The 17,124-nt window shown below is 45.9% G+C and overlaps 3 protein-coding genes across 9 annotated transcripts in view; 1 reads left to right on the forward strand and 2 right to left on the reverse strand.

Moving 5' to 3' along the window:
* Positions 1–50: 50 nt before the first annotated feature.
* POLR3K (RNA polymerase III subunit K) lies at positions 51–5,905 on the reverse strand. Its single transcript, XM_069107554.1, has 3 exons — positions 5,716–5,905; positions 1,894–1,981; positions 51–328 (listed from the first exon to the last, which is right to left on the reverse strand). The coding sequence occupies exons 1-3, from the start codon at positions 5,824–5,826 to the stop codon at positions 201–203; spliced, it is 327 nt and encodes a 108-aa protein (XP_068963655.1). The 5' UTR covers positions 5,827–5,905; the 3' UTR covers positions 51–200.
* A 265-nt stretch (positions 5,906–6,170) lies between these two features.
* SNRNP25 (small nuclear ribonucleoprotein U11/U12 subunit 25) lies at positions 6,171–11,637 on the forward strand. Of its 5 annotated transcripts, none has more exons than XR_011172379.1 (7): positions 6,172–6,486; positions 7,127–7,217; positions 7,588–7,693; positions 8,425–8,499; positions 9,299–9,357; positions 9,668–9,724; positions 11,525–11,556. XR_011172379.1 is itself a non-coding variant. In XM_069107550.1 (6 exons), the coding sequence occupies exons 1-5, from the start codon at positions 6,295–6,297 to the stop codon at positions 9,354–9,356; spliced, it is 522 nt and encodes a 173-aa protein (XP_068963651.1). In that variant the 5' UTR covers positions 6,171–6,294; the 3' UTR covers position 9,357; positions 11,525–11,637. The 5 variants fall into 5 exon arrangements, 2 of the variants coding, with proteins under 2 accessions (XP_068963651.1, XP_068963642.1); XR_011172372.1 differs by lacking the exon at positions 11,525–11,556 and adding an exon at positions 10,064–11,070; XR_011172378.1 differs by lacking the exon at positions 11,525–11,556 and adding an exon at positions 10,832–11,070.
* Positions 11,354–17,124, reverse strand: part of RHBDF1 (rhomboid 5 homolog 1) — a 42,857-nt gene continuing 37,086 nt past the window's right edge. For all 3 annotated transcript variants that reach the window (XM_069107512.1, XM_069107498.1, XM_069107505.1), the window contains exons 12-18: positions 15,846–15,946; positions 15,507–15,570; positions 14,483–14,577; positions 14,218–14,293; positions 13,917–14,017; positions 13,359–13,512; positions 11,354–12,140 (exon numbers count right to left, since the gene is read on the reverse strand). In XM_069107512.1, coding sequence (XP_068963613.1) covers positions 11,721–12,140; positions 13,359–13,512; positions 13,917–14,017; positions 14,218–14,293; positions 14,483–14,577; positions 15,507–15,570; positions 15,846–15,946 — 1,011 coding nt within the window. In that variant the 3' untranslated portion in view covers positions 11,354–11,720. The remainder of the gene's footprint in view (positions 12,141–13,358; positions 13,513–13,916; positions 14,018–14,217; positions 14,294–14,482; positions 14,578–15,506; positions 15,571–15,845; positions 15,947–17,124) is intronic.

Genomic DNA, 17,124 nt, shown 5'->3' on the forward strand with positions numbered 1-17,124 from the left:
CTTCATCTTGGACCACAGGTCCCAAGAGAAAATTAGTTTGCTGCCACACAAAAGATTTCCACCATTTATTTCCACAACCCATATGTTACATAATATACATTCCCAACTGGGAGCTCTCCCCAAGTCACACAGCAATCAGAGAACACTGAGCATGGCACACATCAATCCAGCTGGCCAGCCAACAGGAACAGGCTCTGGGACTAGTCCCGCCAGCGATGTCCACACTGCGCATTGCAGCACTTGTAGAAGGTGGTCATGGGCTCATCAGCAGAACGAGTCTGAAGCTGCATGAAGTAAGCTCGAGGGTGTTCACACTTGGGGCACGGCTCTGCAGAGGGAAAAAAAAACAATGCCCATTGATTTTAAAAATTCCATTCTTCTTTCTTGTACAAAAATGCTACTGAGCCATTATTAAACAAGTGCTTTTGAAGTGCTCTCTCTGTACTGGAGATGAAGACCAAGCACCAGCGTGGCCTGGGAGGACAGGGGCCCAACTCAGCTCTTGACACTGCCTTTGTTGCTTCTGCTCTGTTCTGGCCCAACCAGGGAACTAACTGGTTCTCAGCGAAGGGCACCACATACCATGGGATGCCTCTGGGGTTGTGGACTTTCCTGGAGGCCCTAATTCTCCCTATTTCAGCCTTTATTGGATTAAAAGCACCAAGGAAAATTGAGGAAATAAAACTGGTTTTCCCCCAGCATTTACCAGAAGATAACCTGGAAAACAGACAATGTGTAAAGTCAAGTGAAAGTTCAGAGCATTCAGACATGACTGAAGAACAATGACTACAACTACCTCAGTTTGGAAGCCCTGCTCTGAGCCTCTATTGACGAGGCCAGCAGAGATGCTATCCTTCAGGGCCGATGGCTTCATTATAAAGCAGCTATGTGCAGGGTGTCCCAAAAGCCTTAGTGCAGCTTAAAGTTTTAAGGTTATCTTTAACAGTACATTCCACATCTCCAAAAAGTGCTGTATGGCAGGTATTTTTAAGACCAATGTGAACCAAAATTCATTTATTTGGAGAATTTTTTAAATACCCCTTTAGGAAAAGAAGACTCCAAGAATATTTGTGCTTTCAAACTTCAAACAGGCATTAAAGTTTTCTATAACAAATTCTAGCAATGTTATTCACTTTTTAAAATCTAAAGATATATTTGCTTTTTTTTTTGTCTTTTTGGAGGGGGGAAGACAGGGCAATTGGGGTTAAGTGACTTGCCCTAAAGATGTTTGGTTTTTTTTGTTTTGTTTTGGGGTTTTTTTTTGCTTTTTGGAGGGGAAAGGTAGAACAATTGGGGTTAAGTGACTTGCCCAAGGTCACACAGCTGGTTTTGTGCTAAGTGTCTGAGGCTGGTTTGGAACTCAGGTCCTCCTGACTCCAGAGCCAGTGCTCTACTCACTGCGCCACCTAGCTGCCCCAAGATGTATTTTTTTAAAACAAAAAATAATCAATCAGGTTGTGCTTTGCCTCCCAGGTCTGATACACATTGAGGTTATTATTTTTGCTCCTCTTACTCTTCTGTCTCCCCACCAGCCTGATCTTTTTCTCTTAAATAGGTAATACAGAAGTAAAGAATATTTTTCATTTGTTATATTTATTAAAGTAAATTTTATATTCCCTAATCTTAATTTTAAAAATGGAGGAGAGGCACATTTTCTTTGAGAAGTAATACAGTGTAAAAATCAGAAATGCTATAAGTAAAATGATTTGCAAGCTTTAAAGTATTATAGAAATAGTTCTTACAAAAAAAAAAGATTATCACTACTCTGGTCCTTGTCATATGGGAACAATTTCAAGTGTATAATGTGAAGGGAAGTGGTCAGCAGCCATGCCACTGGAACAATTACTGTTGATACCCTTGGCAGGGACTAAGAAAAAGGGCCCTGCTTCTCACCTGCAGTAGAGTCGACATTCTCCCAGGCAGCAGCTCCCCCCAGCACATCATCCACTTCTTTCAGCTTTGGATACTTCCGATTCGTTACCTAGCAAACCACATCACCATGTTAATACCCCAGAAGATCGAATGGCACCATCTGTCCCCTCCAGGCTCCAGCATGATCATTAACTCTACACAACGTTCAGAAAATTACTAAACAAGAACCATACTGACCAAGCAGATGGAAATTTATCAGTCCAAGCAGACACTTGAGGGGAGATCACAGAATGGGAGGAAAGAAGTTTAGGCATAAATAAGGAAAACTCCAAAGAAATTAGCATAGGAAGACCAAAGACAATCAAAACCAAAAAGCAAATGGTACACAAGGGAAAGAGGACTGTGAACTGAAAGTCAGAATACCAGGGTCTGATTCTAGACTTTTCCACTACAGGTGTGATCTTGAGCAAGTCATTTCCTTTCTTTAGCTATCAGTTTCCACATCTACAAAATTATGGGACAGGACCAGGTAATCTGTAAGATTCCTCTTGGTTTTAATACTCTATGAGTCAAACACTAACACCCCTGAATAACAATATTGTAAAGACAAAAAACTATGAACAACTTGGGAACAATGATCAACACAATGACCAACCAGAATTCTAAAGAACTCATGCTAAAACATATTACCCACATCTAGGTAGAGAAGTGATTGACTCAGAGTAGAGGTTGAGACATATGTTTTTCAGACATGACTAATACAGGAATCTGTTTTGCTTGACTATACATGTTTGTAACATGTTTTTCCCCTTACTTCCTCAATGGGGGAGAAAGTAGAAAATGCTAAGCTGAAAATGAAAATGATTAAAAAAAAAAAAACACGGTATTGTGAAATGAAAAGAGGCCAGTGTCATTGGATCAAAGAATATATAGTGAAAGGGCAGGGCCAAGACGGCAGGGTAGAGGCATGGACTCACTTGAGCTCTCCCAAATTCCTTCCAAACAACATTAAAACAATACCTCAAAATGAGTTCTGAAGCAACAAAAGGGTGGGATGAAACAATTTTCCAGCCCAAGGCCACTTGGCAGGAAAGCTCTGTCTACCAGGATGAGAGAAGAGCATAGTCCAGCACAGGCAATGCCAGGCCAGGACGGTAGCAGGCTTGGGGACAAGTGAATCCAGTTTCCAGAGCTCTCACCCCATAGATGGTAAGGGAGTTGGGCAACCGGTCAGAAGGAGATTATGCGGGATCCTTTCTTGGCATTAAAAGGACGATGTTGCATTGCCCTTATGTGGTTCTAGGTCACAGTTTCAGGGTAAAGAGGAGCATCAGCACACTAAAGAGTGTGCTGCAAGGGAGCAGGGACCCTGGTCACAGCTCTAAGGAAGAAAAGAGTGCTTGTGGTCACTCACAGACCAAAGTACAGGGCAGGAGAGCAGTGATTACACCTCTTCTTAGTTCATACTACCTTGAAAAAACTGAAAACTTACAGACTTCCAGAACTAACTCTGAAAAAAAAAAACCTGAAGCTTGGGACAGTGCCCACTCCACCCCAAGAGCAAAGCTCAACTTTAACATAACATTAAAAGTCAAGAAATAGGTTAGGAAAATGAACAAACAACAAAAATATAACCTAACTATGATGAAAGGGAAGATCAAAACACAAACTCAGACTACAACAATGTCAAAATAGCTATGTGAAAAGCTTCAAAGAAAAATATAAATTAGTCTCAGTCCCCCCCCAAAAGAATGTGGTGCAATACTGTTGTGCTATAAGAACTGAACAGGATGCTTTCAAAAAACCTGGGAAGACTTACATGAACTGATACAAAGTGAAGTAAGCAGAGCCAGGAAAACATTGTACACAATATTGTATGATGAATGACTTAGCTACTCTCAGCCATACGATTTCAAAGGACTTAAGATGAAAAATACTATCCAGCTGCAGTGAAAGAACTGGTAGCATCTGAATGCAATCTGAGGCATACTCTTTTTTTACTTTACTTTTCTTGGGGTGGTGGGGGTATTTTTTTCCTTTTATAACACATTTAATATGGAAAAATAATTTTCATGACTACACATGTGTAACCTTTATCAAATTGCTTACCTCCTAAAAGAGGGAAGAGAGAAGACAACAGACTCAAGACAAAAGGATAATGTAGAGTTGGACTGATTCACTAAAGGTGTGTAGCCACAACCACACTGGCATACCCAAGATGGCTGTTAGCACAGGTTCTTAGATCTGCTTTAATAGGAAAGATAACTGGGGGTGGCCAGGTAGCACAGCGAGTAAGAGCACTCGTTCCAGTGTTGGGATGACCTGGGGATCGAATCCGGGCTCAGACACTTAGCACCCACCGAGAAACACCTGGCCGTGTAACCTTGAGCAAGTTACTTAACCCCAATTGCTTTAAAAAAAAAAATAGGAAAGATAACTGTTAAAGGGGTCAACAATCTTTTTTAAATTACATTCACTAGTTCAGGAGAAAAGTCAGCACCCTGAACTTCAGAAAAAATACAAACAGAAAATACAAGCAAAGATAGGGCTCTGACAAACTGAATCAACTATATATACTTTACATATATCCCCAGAACAAATGAGCCTTTACATATATTCCCTGATCATCTGAGCAGTCAGGAGTTCTGAACATACAGAATCTTGATCAGAGAATCACAAGATCCTTCTCATAAATGAGCCCCCAAAGCAAAATACAAACTCAGAGTATATATACACTTCTCCTCACTCAGTGCCTAATTAGAAATTAGCAAAAAGTGTTAAAACCTTCCTAAAAGCAAGCCTTCCCTAGGCAAGCTTCCCTTAATGGGCTCCACAAGGCCTATTAATGGGCAGGGAAGATCTTAAATCCATTAACATTACAAAGGGTCAAGATGGAAAAGGCAGTGAGTTTAACCAATGCAAGAGTGATAATGTGGGAAATTGAGAAACAGAGGGATTGGAGGTCACCAGAGACTGAAAAACAAGAGTATGAGGAGCTGTACAACAGACAAATCTAGAATCCCTTAGTTTCTCCTATTTGGCATCTCACCCATTTAGTAGGTTTAGTCTTTAACCAGCAGCTATTTGAAAAACCAGGGCTCCTTGATATCCCACTCCTTTACTACCAACTTTCCCATCTGCCCTCAAAGACTATTCTTTTTCACACACACACACACACACACACACACACACACACACACACCCTTTCTTTTACCTCTAACAACAAAGCTGACAAAACACTTGTGTGTCCTAAGGTTTGAAAAGTAACCCTTTAAGAGTCAATGATAGGTTTCACAAGTGATATGCCATTAAAAAAAAAAAGTATGTGTATACACGTAAACGATGGAGAAAATAATTTGCTGACATTAAAAACATGCATATTTTTAGAAAGTCATTAAATGGTGTTATTTGAGTACTTAACAGAATGCCTGGCACCTAGCAGACAGCTTAATAAATGTTTACTGATGGACTGGTCACCCTAACTTCCAGCTCTACTCAGTCCAGTCTATTTTCCTGGTACCGTGACAGCTCCTACTTTACATCTCACACAATCCCTTTTATATCCCCAAGTCTTTTTTTTTTTTTAATATCTCCCCAGTCTTCGCTCGCCTCCTCCGGCCCACAGACGATTGTCCTCTTCCGCTTGAGGCTTACACGACCACAGCCTGATAGCTGAAAGGGTCCGTAGAGGCCATCTAATCCAATCCAACGTGAACCCCCAAGTCCAGCGCTCTACAGCCCCTAGACCACGCTTTCCCCGCTCACAGACCACAGCGCCCCCACGCCTCTTTTCATTACAGACAGACGCCCCTTTCCTCTCGACCCCGGCAGACCCGCCCGCACCTTCCTGGTGATGTTGTGCACGTAAGGGCACGTGTTACAGGCGAAGCGGTGGCAGCGCTGTCCCTCCTCCACAATCAGCCCGTTCCCGCAGCCCGGGCAGAAGAGCAGCATTTTCACTGAGGTTCACCAACGTCCACCATCAAACGGCGTACGACCTCACTAATCCGCGACAGCCCCGCCCCCGTGCTCCCACCAATAGCAGTTCTCCATCGGTCGCAGTGGCCCCGCCCCTCATCGGTCGGTCCCTCCTCTCTCCTCTCACTCATGGCCATCCCCCATTCCCTAGGTAGGGAATCCCCGCCCCTCCTTTTCCAGCAATAGCCGTTCCCCATGGGCCCCACCGCGGTCTGCTCCATTCCTCTCACCAGTGATGGTTCCTCATCCGCCTTGCATCAAGCTCGCGCCTTCTCAGCCCCGCCCCTCTCTTCTCCCCCAAGGTCGCCCTTCGGAAGCCTGGTCTCTCTTTCCACCAATAGCCGTTACCCAGCAGCCTCTTGGGCAGTCCCGCCCTCCTCTCAGCAGTTTCCGAGCTGTCCCCTTGGTAGCTCTCACTGGAAGTTTTCTACTAAGGACTTGGAGATGGAGGACTGGGAGGCGGAGGAGAAGCTGCCGGTTGCCAAGGAGGAGGTGGAGGCCGCGAGCAGCGGAGGCGGCGGGGAAGATGAAGATGACGAAGAGGAGGCGCTCCCTCACGCCGAGGTGGTGGATGTGTTTCAAGAGGGGCTCGCCATGATCGTTCAGGATCCGCTGCTCTGTGACCTGCCTATCCAGGTCTGGAAGGGAGTTTGGGGAGGGAGGGGATGGTCGCTAGGACCCAGGCCCAGGCTTCCGAAGGCTCTTCTCCTCCCTGGTCCTGTACAGAAACGTGTGAAAAGTACCGGTTACCAGTGAGGAAGGGGTCAGAACTAAGGGAATGCTGTATGCCAGGCATTGTGCTGAGCGCGGGGGATACAAAAACCCACAAGAAAGAGAGGCCCTGCTCTCCGGGCGCTTACGGTCTAATGGGGGAACGTGGGCAGGAGGAGGGGGCGGAGGTGGAGAAGCCGAGGACGTACCAGTACTGACCGTAAGAGCGCGGCCAGACTGAAAGTTAGATTCTGGATCTGTCTGATGGAGTAAAGGAGGCGGGGTGCGCGCGTGCGCCGGGTGGGCCAGAGGAGCCCGAAGCTGCCCGTGGCGCCCACTCGGCCCTTGTGTAACCGTGGTCCCGGACACTAAAACCAGGTGTGTAAAAGATAATCCCTTTAATTTTCCTGAATCTCAATTTCCTGCTCTGAAATTAAGATGATACAGAGGTTTGTTGTGCAGAGAGCTCTTTGTAAACCTTAAAGAGATTGGGCCTGACTTGCCACACTTTCTAGGTTCGAATCCTATGTTCCTTTTCCTCTAATTAATTATTATTGTGTTCCAGGTCACTTTGGAGGAGATAAATTCTCAGATAGCTCTGGAATATGGCCAAGCAATGACTGTCAGAGTTTGCAAAGTGGATGGAGAAGTGATGCGTAAGAACTTTTTAGTTATCCTTTACTTTTTTTAACTACCATGGAGATATCTAAGATTTATATTTGTCTATTGTAATCATTTGTGAGACTGCTAAGGGCTGAGAAATTCATTAATATTGGGGGAATGAAACACAGAGTGGGCTAACACTAGAAAGGGGAAGGGACTTGTCTCCAGGTCTCTCATAAAGTCACTGCAAGTGTCTTCAGTCAGGTCCGGTCCCAAGATTCCTGCCCACTTCTTCCCCAGCAGTCTGAGGCACAATTCATTTCCTTCCTGAAGAGCCCCAGCCCATTGTGGGCAGTTGAGTTAAAGGTAGAGAAGGTTGCCCACTAGGAATTTTTACACACTTTGTCTGTATCCACATTTCAGCTGTTGTGGTGGTGCAAAATGCCACAACCTTGGACCTAAAGAAGGCTATCCAGAGATATGTGCAGCTCAAACAGGAGCGGGAAGGAGGCATACAGCATATCAGTTGGTGAGTTGTCAAAGTAAAAAGGGTTTATCATCTTTTCTTTGTCCCCTACTTGAGTAGAAGTTTTGACAAAAAGGTAGAAATCAGATCAACCTCAGAAAGAATAATCAAATAATTAGTAATCCTTAATATAGAGAAGGCAGTCTTGTATAATTACATGAGCTTTCTCAGTATGGGTGTCCAAGCAGCTCAGTAATCTACCCACCCCTTTTCCCCCTCCCCCAAGCTGAAAAATATGTGCCTGTATTGGGTAGGAGGTTGGACTAGTTGACCTCTACAGCCCTGCCAGGCTGTGGGAATAATTTTGGAATAGCAAACTAGGATTTGGGGCACCTAGTTTGTAATCCTGGCTCTGCCACTAACCCACTGTGTGAATTTGGGAAAGTTACTTTCCACCTCTGGGCCTATTTCTCCATTTGTAAAATGAGGATTGATTTTTAGAAGTACTTAAGGAGATAGTGGTCTCAGTATAACACTGAAGATAAGCTGCTAAAAGATCTTCTTAAAACTAGGTTCACTAGCTCTAGGATCCTAGGGGAGAGCTAATGTTTATTCCAGGGTCTCTTTCCTCTTTGACAAATAGGGATACTTAAAAGGCCTTACTCTCCAGAGGAAAGCTATAGTCTTCTTAGGAGACCTTTGGGATCTGTCTTTGGTAACAGGTTTGGGTTACCTTTCTATTGAGTTCTGATGTTTGATTTTACTCCCTCTTAAATTCTTGGGGAGATCTTTAGGTCATATATATGGAGAACATATCATCTTACTTTTGCTGGAGAGAAGCTAACTGAAGATGGGAAGAAACTCCGAGAGTAAGTGTCCCTCCACACCAACATCATCTATGATTCCAGACATTCAGGGTGCCCTTTTAATGTAGAAAAGACTGAGTAAGTGTTCTCCCTCAACACTCCCAGGATAGTGTTCTGTACATAAGCCCTACAACACAGGTTTCTGCATGTGCTTGATAAATGTTTAATTGATAATTGTCTTCCTTTCTGGGAGGTTTGGCTGTTAGCAGCTTTCCTGAAAGCTTGGCTAAAACATAGTCATGATAGCAAATGGGAAGAGAAGAGGAAAGGACAGATAGACAAAACAAGATTGAAAGACCTTAATGGTTGAATATTGGAAGGAAAACACACATTAGAAATGTGATCTGTTAGTTGGTCTTTAGCCATGGAAATAGCTCTGGCACCAAAAGGAACCAAGCTGAAGGAAGGTAGTAACATCTGAGGTAAAAAAGATGGACTTTAGGGGTTTCTAGGTGGCACACTGACCCAGAAGTCAGTAGGACCTGAGTTCAAATGTGGCCTCAGACACGTAACACTAGCTGTGTGACCTTGGGCAAGTGACTTAACCCCAATTGCCCTGCCTTCGCCCCTCCCTCCTCAAAAGATGGACTTTGTATCATCTTTTCCCCTCATGTGACTCCCTCATGTTAGTGAGTTAAATTTAGAAAGGGCTCAGAAATATTTTGAGAAGAGAAGGACTAAGTTTCTTAATCCCACTTAGTAGTAAGGTAGGAGTTTTCACTGCTCATCTGAGCATCAGGCCCCCAGCCTCAATCCTCCATTCTTTCTTTGTCCTTTGTGACAGAGTGAGGTCTCTTTTCAGGTATGGCATCCGAAACCGAGATGAGGTCTCCTTTATCAAGAAGCTAAGGAACAAATGAGGTAATGCTTAAGAAGGACCTGTAACCAGGAGCAGGAGAGCCTTTTTATTCCAAAGATCAAGATGGGATTGAACTTTGCAGGATTCACTTCCGTCTCTTTAGGCTCACCTCAATGTTATTATGCTTTATTTCCCTAGCCCTGCCACAGGGGTTGGCCTCTCTGGGCTCTGTTCTCTTTTTAGGCTAATGTCCCCTAATTTGGGACCTATGAGTTTGTAATAATTCCCATAGCTGATTGGGCCAGGGAATTAGAACTGGGCAGTGAGTGGCCTTGGTCTGTGTAACAGTCACCCTTTTTGTGCTATTTCCAGCCTTCTAAAGAAAGGAGGATGCAGGAGGCTGCCAGGATACATCATCTTCTCATTCAGGTGATTTGTGACATGGATAGAGGGTGCTGAAAAGTATTCAACTCAGAGTCAGATTTGTAGACCTTTTTTTTCTCTTCTCATTTTAGCTAGATGGGAGCTTAGGAATTGTTTAGTACAACTTCTTCATTTACAGATGAGGAAACCAGGCAAAAGAGAGGTTAATGGACTTGGCCCAGGGCTAGACAGCTAGTAAGTTAAAGAGCTGGGGCTTGAACCCTCATGTCTTTGGTCAGTTGGTCTTTCCACAGCATAAGCCCTGGGTTCAAGTACTGGCTTAGCACTTATCACCCACATGTGTTAAAATACTAACACTAGATGTCACTTTTCTATTCTCCACAGAGAGCTAAAGGCTCTGGATTCTTCATTTGTCAGGCTGAAATAATAATCTTTGCAGGACAACCCAGATTTATTGTGAGAAGGTGCTTTGTACATCTTAAAGCACTACAGAGATATAGGTATAATCATGAGGTCCTGGAATGCTATTCATAAAATCTGTTTAGCATCATTTGTTCCCTGGCCCCAGATTTTGCTTCTGACCTTAATTCCATTTTCTACATGCATGCTGTTTGTTACGAAGGAGAAAAGGAGGAAGCATGGATAGGCCAATGCAGGTCATCCCCACAAGATATAGGTGATAGATGGCATTAACTCCTGAAGTTCATCAATTTCCTAAAGAGTTTGTCTTCCAAAGGCCTAAAAACCTCCAAATAAAACCCAGTTTGACTAACATATTTAATATGCTTCCCACATGCCAGTTTGGTCTTTGAGAGCAGGTAACAGTGACAGCTGTTTCTCAAATGACTCTTCTTCAGCTGTCCCCTTGTCCCAGTAGTGACCACTGCTTTCAAACTCTTAAAAGGTATCTCTTTTTAAACAGGATACCTATTAAGGCCTTTGTCCATCCTCTTCCTAATCTGGTCCAGTAAATCTATAAAGCACCAGTCTTCCCCACCCTGACAAAATTAGTCTTTTGCTAAAGGTAGGGGGCCCTAGGTCACACAGTATCCATCACATTCCTTCGGAGATCATGGGTCCTACTTTGTGGCAGAATAACCCAAGATTTTACCTGCTCAGAGTTGCCTGATTGGAAGGTTCCTTGTTTTACAGGGATCCATTCCAAAAACCCAAGAATTTTGCATGATTGGAGAGAAACAGGATGACAAGATGGGGCTCTCTCCCAAGGAGTAACAAGACTTGGAACTTGAAACTTGGCGCCCTAGGTGTGGCCTGCATATTGGGCCTGGCGCCCTGGTGTTCTCACTGTGTTTGCCACCTGCCCCTCCTATGTACTTGATTATGCATTCTGACTTTATGGATCTTTATCTTGCTTAAAACAAGGGAAATGGGGCCGCTATTTCTTATTTCTATCAATGAGAGGCATCTTGTCTTCCCTAGTGTCCAGAAGCATCTTTTCTCATGCTGGTGAGCTAGGGCCGCTCTTCTCCTGACCTGACTCAGCTTCCCCTTGCCCATTTCCAGTTCCTTTCTTTGAAATCACAAAATCACTTTGCCCTCTCCCCCTAGTCCCAGTAAAGTTAGCCTGAGCCTTCCCCAGCTTTGTGGCTCTGTGGTATCCCAGTGTCCTCATGGAGGCTGGCAGCCTAGGAAGGACAAATACACAAACATGACCCGAGTTAATGGCAGCTAAAACGCTCCCGTTCCATTTATTGGCCACATGTGGTGGTCGTCACGTCAGCTGGGCTCATTAAAAAGGCAGTTATGGACACTAGTGTAATAAAAACTTGGAGGCACAAGAGGGGTTCAACAAAACTGAACAAGGCCCAATCATTCTGTTTTCAGGAAACATGTGAGTCACGGTGAGATGAGGCAGGGCCAGGCTGGACTGCCAAGTGAGGAAGCCTGGACGGGAGGTGGGCAAGATCGGCCAGCGGGCTGGGACCCGGGTCCGTCCCCACCCGGGGGACAGGGAGGCGCAGCTCCCGACTCCGGTCCGCCACACTATCCCCCTCCAAGCTCCACCTCCTGGGGCCCTGGATCAGTGGAGCTGAGCATCCAATTCATATTTCTCACAAAACTTGTCTGTGAAGGGGATACATGTGAGGAACTCGCACCACTCACAGCGGATTGGGTAGAAGTAGAAGAGGATCACCAGGCCAGAGAGGAGCCCCAGGAAGATGATCTGGAAGACAATGATCTGGCACCGTTTTCGATACAAGTCAAACTTGCCAAAGCTGATGTAGGGCAAGAAGGCAAAGGAAAGGAAGAAGCCACTGATGAAGCCAGATATGTGGGCAAAGTTGTCGATCCAGGGCAGGAGACCAAAGGTGAAGAGGAACAGCACCACGGCCAGGAGCTTGAAGAAAGCTCGCCAAGGCCGAGCCAGGATCTGCCAGCTCTGAAACAGCTCCACAAAGAGGCAGGCGAGGATGCCAAACTGAGAGCCTGCGGGGCCAACCTGCAAGAAGAGACATGATGAAAAAGGAGACTCCTAGAAGGGGTGAAAATTGGGGCAGGTGGGGAGGGGAGTAGATTGAAACAGGCTGGGATTTCAGAGATGCCCTAGACGGCCTTGCTGAAGGTGCACCTGGACCTAGGGCACCTTCTAGGCCCAAATTGTTTCATTTCCAGCATCCTACCATCTCTTCCAGGAAGCCTTCCCTCTCTCTATATATATGGCTTGTTTGCATGTTGTATCCCCTGAGTTCCTTCAGGGCAGAGGAAGTCTTTTGCCTTTGTTTGTATATCTTGTAACATGGATGTTAATTTACTGATTGACCCTCACCACAATTTTCAAAGAAACCAATGGTTCAAGGTTGCCTTATTGGAAGGTTCTAAGTGCTCATGAATAAACCTGAAACTCTTCATTCACAGATCTTTTACATCTCTTATAATTTCTGTAAGGTTGTAAGTCCAATCTTACAACCCTCCTGTGTGAATTTTTTTTTTAATTTTGTAAATAAGTTTTGTTGAAATGCTTTTTGTTTTTACATGTCCCAGTCATTTCTGGATAATACTACTGTCGCCTACCCTCCTCTCACCCACACACCACTTTAATCCAAGGAAACAACAAAGTGTCCCCATCTAATAACAGGCACCATTTCATTCCTATAGTTCCCAACCGGCCAAAAGCAAGAAGGTGCATTTGATAATTTCTTTCCTGGGGCCAGGATTTCAAGTTCCCCTAGAACGCTGATTTTTGTCAGTACTTTTCTTAAATTCTTCCCTAGTGTCCAATCACATACTAAGGACAAAGTGATTGAACGTTTCTGATTTTAGGTCTCTTTTCAGAATTGTGTCTGCCAGAGGAGACCTTCAAAGGTGTCTTTATCAAGTACCTAGTATGTGCTCAGTTAAGCTCTGCAGGAAATGGAGAAAAGGCTGCACTTGACTAGCTTATGGTTTGGTTAGGGAAATGAAATTCAAGAATAATACAAAACAAAACTGGATTCAAGGACCAAACTGAAAGCACAAAGTGTCACGAAAGAATGCTCAGAACATAACAGACTATCAGAGCTCAGACTCCTCACTGATCATGAGGTAAAACCCCCTCACTTTAAAGAGAAAATGAAACCCAGAAAGGCAAAGGGTAACCCAGTGAGCCAGTGGCAGAGCCAGATAGATCCCAACAGCATCAGACTGACAGCCATGTCTGTGCTGTGTGGGACAGGCTCACCTCAGCCCGGTAGGGAAGGAAAATGGCGCTGGCCAGGTTGCCTGTGATACCACTCAGAAGGTAGATGATAGATATGCGGTGCCACCCAGCCAGCTTCTCCAGGTCCCTAAGGATCGTCATTTGGAAGCAGACAGACACGAGGCAGTGTAAGATCCTGTTAAGGAAAAAGGAGCAGAACACTAAGAACCACACAGACCCACCTCCCCTCATGCCTCAAGGCTCACCCCGCCTATGTTATTAAGGTCCATATTGGTATTCCCCAGAGCTAAGTGGGGCTCTTTTACACACAGGAAGGGTTTAATACTTTTTTGCCCATTAGCCTCAGGTATACTTCCTGGGGATCAAAGAAATGTGTGTGTGTTATGGTATGATGCAAACTTTCAGAAAAAGTTTCTCTCTCCTGCCCTCCATCCCTAACACTAGTTTCTGCCAAAATTAGACAGTAAGGACGGAGAAACCTAAGAGAAGGGGAGTAGGCCCCAGCCATCACATTCAACCTTGTATGCCCTAGAGGCTAGAAAAACCCCTAGGCCCTAGCCCAGGAGTACAGTGACTTACCCAGCATGTAGGAAAAGGGAGAGCCAGAGACGATAGAACTGGTCAGGAACTTCGGGGTTAAGGAAGGGCAGAAGGCCACAGACATCATCCATGCAGTGCACCTGCAGGGACAGAGTGGCCTATCAGCATCTTAGGAAGTAAAACAGGTTATTGGGGATAGAAGGGACAGACCCAGGCTGGGACGATACCCACAGTTCCTCAAAGGTCTGGAATCCTTGCGCCAAACCCCACTCTCCCACACATACACCTTGCCCTGCATAAAAAAAAATAAAACCGCTCCCCCCTGCCCCCATCCCCATACCTGGGAGCACAATGTAGCCTCCTCATGGAAATAGCCCCTCATGAAGTCACAGTATTCCCGAGAGGTGATTTCACACCTTAGAGGGAGGAAAATTCAGACAGGTCACCAGAGGGGTCCCCTGTAGTCTGGGCTTATCTTGCCTAGCCCCATACTTGGAACCCTCCCTAGGATAGTCCACTAACCAGCCTGTCCCATGTGTCACCAACACCTCCTGTGCCAGGCCTGAGAAGCCAGGTGGGTGTGGCAGGGGCCAGTCCTCTCTCACCTTCCTTTGGTACCGATGCAGCAAGGCCTCCCAGTGATGGCGCAGTCCATGTGGAGATGGTTGGTGTGGTTCCCAGCGCTGTTTTTGGTGCAGATCTGGGTTACAGAAGAGAGCAGGTTATTCCCTCCCCATATGGGTGTGGAGGGGTAGGATTAGTCCACTAAGGTGCCCCTGGCCTGCCCTCCCCTCAAGTAGTGCCCAGCTGGCCAGAGCTGGGGGACAGGGGAAGGGCCACTGAATACCACCAAAGGAACCCTGGGCTCTCAGGCTGCAGGCCTGCGTTCTTGTTCCATTTCCAGAATTTGCTTGCTGGCCCTTACACCTATCTCTTTCCCTGAGTCTCTGTGTCCTCAGTAAAATGGGGACCATAAACCTTGCCCTAGACTTTGATGAGATCATGACGTTAGAAGGACTCATGTTAAGGATTGGGAGCTGGTGTGATGGAGAAAATGGATCTGAAGTCAGAAAACTTGGGTTTGAATCCCAGCCTTGCTATTTACTGCCTGTGACCTCAGACAGGTCCTTCGGTCCTTCGGAGCCGTTCCTCTCTATGTAAATTGAGAAGGTGGAATGACATGATCTCCAATATTCTCTCCACCTTATGATCCTGTGATGTTTTCCCTGACTCTGGTGTTCCCAAGATGAGCTCTGTCCCAGTTTTTGCCAAGCATGGACAGTGAAGGTGGGCTGGGAAAGGAACTGAGAAGGAAAGGACCATATAAATTCCAGGGATCGGTACTCTCCTGTGTGATGCCTTTATAAAGCAGGGTTTGAGCCACTCCCAGCAGTCTGTGTGGGGATGGAGAGGAACTGCCTGGAGATCCCTGGGCACCTGTCTGGGTCTTTCTTCAACAAGCCAGCCCCACCCTCTATCAAGACAGGAAGAAGAGGAAGATTTGGCACAGGCCTGTTTGTTCCTAATATTCTCATTTCAAAGGGTCCCAGGGTTAGGGACAGATGGGTCTCCAGAGATGAAGGTACCTATGATATCCCTCACACAGATGGAGGTATGTATCTTACTTACCGGCCACTTAGTGATGTCATCTGGCCATTCGTGTGGACCCTCGGAGGATGGCTCGTCACATACCCTATAGTGCCAAAGCTGGTCAGACCCCTGCCCACTCTTCCCTCATCTTCCCAGGCCCCATTTGTGGTGGCTCCCCACACCAAGCCCAAATATCTACAGCCCCAAGAATCTAAGCATCTTTCATCCTAAAGGGTCATCCCCTTCCACCCCCTCCACCCTTCAATAGGGTTAGGTCATTGGCATCGAAGAGCCCAAATCTAGCATGCTGTGTTCCCTAGCCCAGGGCAAGGGACTAGAAATGGCATGTCCCTCCAGGAACCCAGCATGGTGACCTACCTGGGGTCCTGGTGGCAGACAGACCCAAACTGCCTCTTGTTTCCAGCCAGGTATGGAGTGCTGGGGTGAATAGGCCACTTCACCCACACAGCCAGTGTGGACTGGAGAGAGAAAGAGTAATTAGGGTCGACCTCACAAGAGGATTCTAGGGGAAGGGCAGGGAACAGGGTTTGAGAAAGGGAGAAGGGCTGGCCCAGTCCCCGGGGGAATGTGTTTTTCTAAAGTATGACATTCATAAGAAACAACAAATACAAAGAATTCAAAGAAATACAGTAAGACATGAGAAATGATGCAGAGTAAAGACAGTTAATCCAACATGCGGGCTACTACAGAGAAGAGGGCAACAGCAGCACCAAAGTTCATGTTAAATACACAGGAAAGGTAAAAAAAAAGGATCATAAAAACGAGAAGAATGATGCGAATACTACTAAGGCAGCAAGTTCTAGTGGGAAGGAGTCAAGGGACCTGGGTTCAAATCTCATCTCAGACACTTACTAGCCGTGTGATCATGGGCAAGTCACAACCTCTCAGAGCCTCAGTTTCCTCATCTGTAAAGCAGGGACAGTAATACTTGCACTACCTACCCCACAGGGCTGTGGTGAAGAGAGCGCTTGGCAAACCTTAAAGTTCTGCAGAAACGTAGGTTATCATCATCACACACTTTGGGGACTGGGGTTAGCAATCGGTAAACAACAGAAGCTTACAGACATGTATCACAGACAGACAGATAAACCGAGGCTTTAGTACAGGTGGGGTGGGAGGTTCCTGGGGCCTCATCCTTTACCTGCCTCCCTCCTTTTCTACCACCAGGGCTGGGGACAGTGCTGGGGCACAGAGCAGGTAGGGGGGCAGAAAGAGATGAAAAGGTCACAATGTTCAGGGTGACAAGGCAAATGTTAGCTCAGAAACTGAAGAAGGGAGATAAGAGCATGCCAAGGTTACAGGCTTTGCCTCGTCAGAGCTAGGCAGCACGAGCCAAGTGAGGAAAATGGGGCTCAGGAGACAAGTGACTCGCCACACACTCATCAGGCAGGGCTCGAGCCTAAGTGTTTGGACCCAGACCCAATGTTCTTTCTACTTTAGCATAGCGCTCCTCATAGAGCATCATCCCAGCCAGAAGAGAGTATCCACTGAACAGAGGAGCCCCACAAGGAATCGTGGTGAGGCCAGGCCCTGGAGCCGGGGTTAAAGACTGCATGAGGCCAAGGCTATGTCAATGATACGCAAACCCCAAACTAGTCTCCACAACTCTACCCCCATAGAGGGAAGCAAGAGACGT

Source organism: Petaurus breviceps, unplaced genomic scaffold (genome assembly GCF_028583685.1).
Source record: "Petaurus breviceps papuanus isolate PSGF00001 unplaced genomic scaffold, PetGlider_PUasm1.0 138, whole genome shotgun sequence".
In the NCBI taxonomy this organism is placed as follows: domain Eukaryota; kingdom Metazoa; phylum Chordata; class Mammalia; order Diprotodontia; family Petauridae; genus Petaurus; species Petaurus breviceps.

What these genes read in the sequence shown, in the direction of transcription:
- POLR3K (XM_069107554.1), bottom strand. Translation starts at nt 5,826, where the DNA reads ATGCTGCTCTTCTGCCCGGGCTGCGGGAACGGGCTGATTGTGGAGGAG. An exon ending in TGCACAACATCACCAGGAAG is followed by an intron (nt 1,982 to 5,715) that starts GTGCGGGCGGGT and finishes GTGGTTTGCTAG; the next exon opens with GTAACGAATCGGAAGTATCC. An exon ending in GAATGTCGACTCTACTGCAG is followed by an intron (nt 329 to 1,893) that starts GTGAGAAGCAGG and finishes TTCCCTCTGCAG; the next exon opens with AGCCGTGCCCCAAGTGTGAA.
- SNRNP25 (XM_069107550.1), top strand. Translation starts at nt 6,295, where the DNA reads ATGGAGGACTGGGAGGCGGAGGAGAAGCTGCCGGTTGCCAAGGAGGAG. An exon ending in TCTGTGACCTGCCTATCCAG is followed by an intron (nt 6,487 to 7,126) that starts GTCTGGAAGGGA and finishes ATTGTGTTCCAG; the next exon opens with GTCACTTTGGAGGAGATAAA. An exon ending in AGTGGATGGAGAAGTGATGC is followed by an intron (nt 7,218 to 7,587) that starts GTAAGAACTTTT and finishes TCCACATTTCAG; the next exon opens with CTGTTGTGGTGGTGCAAAAT.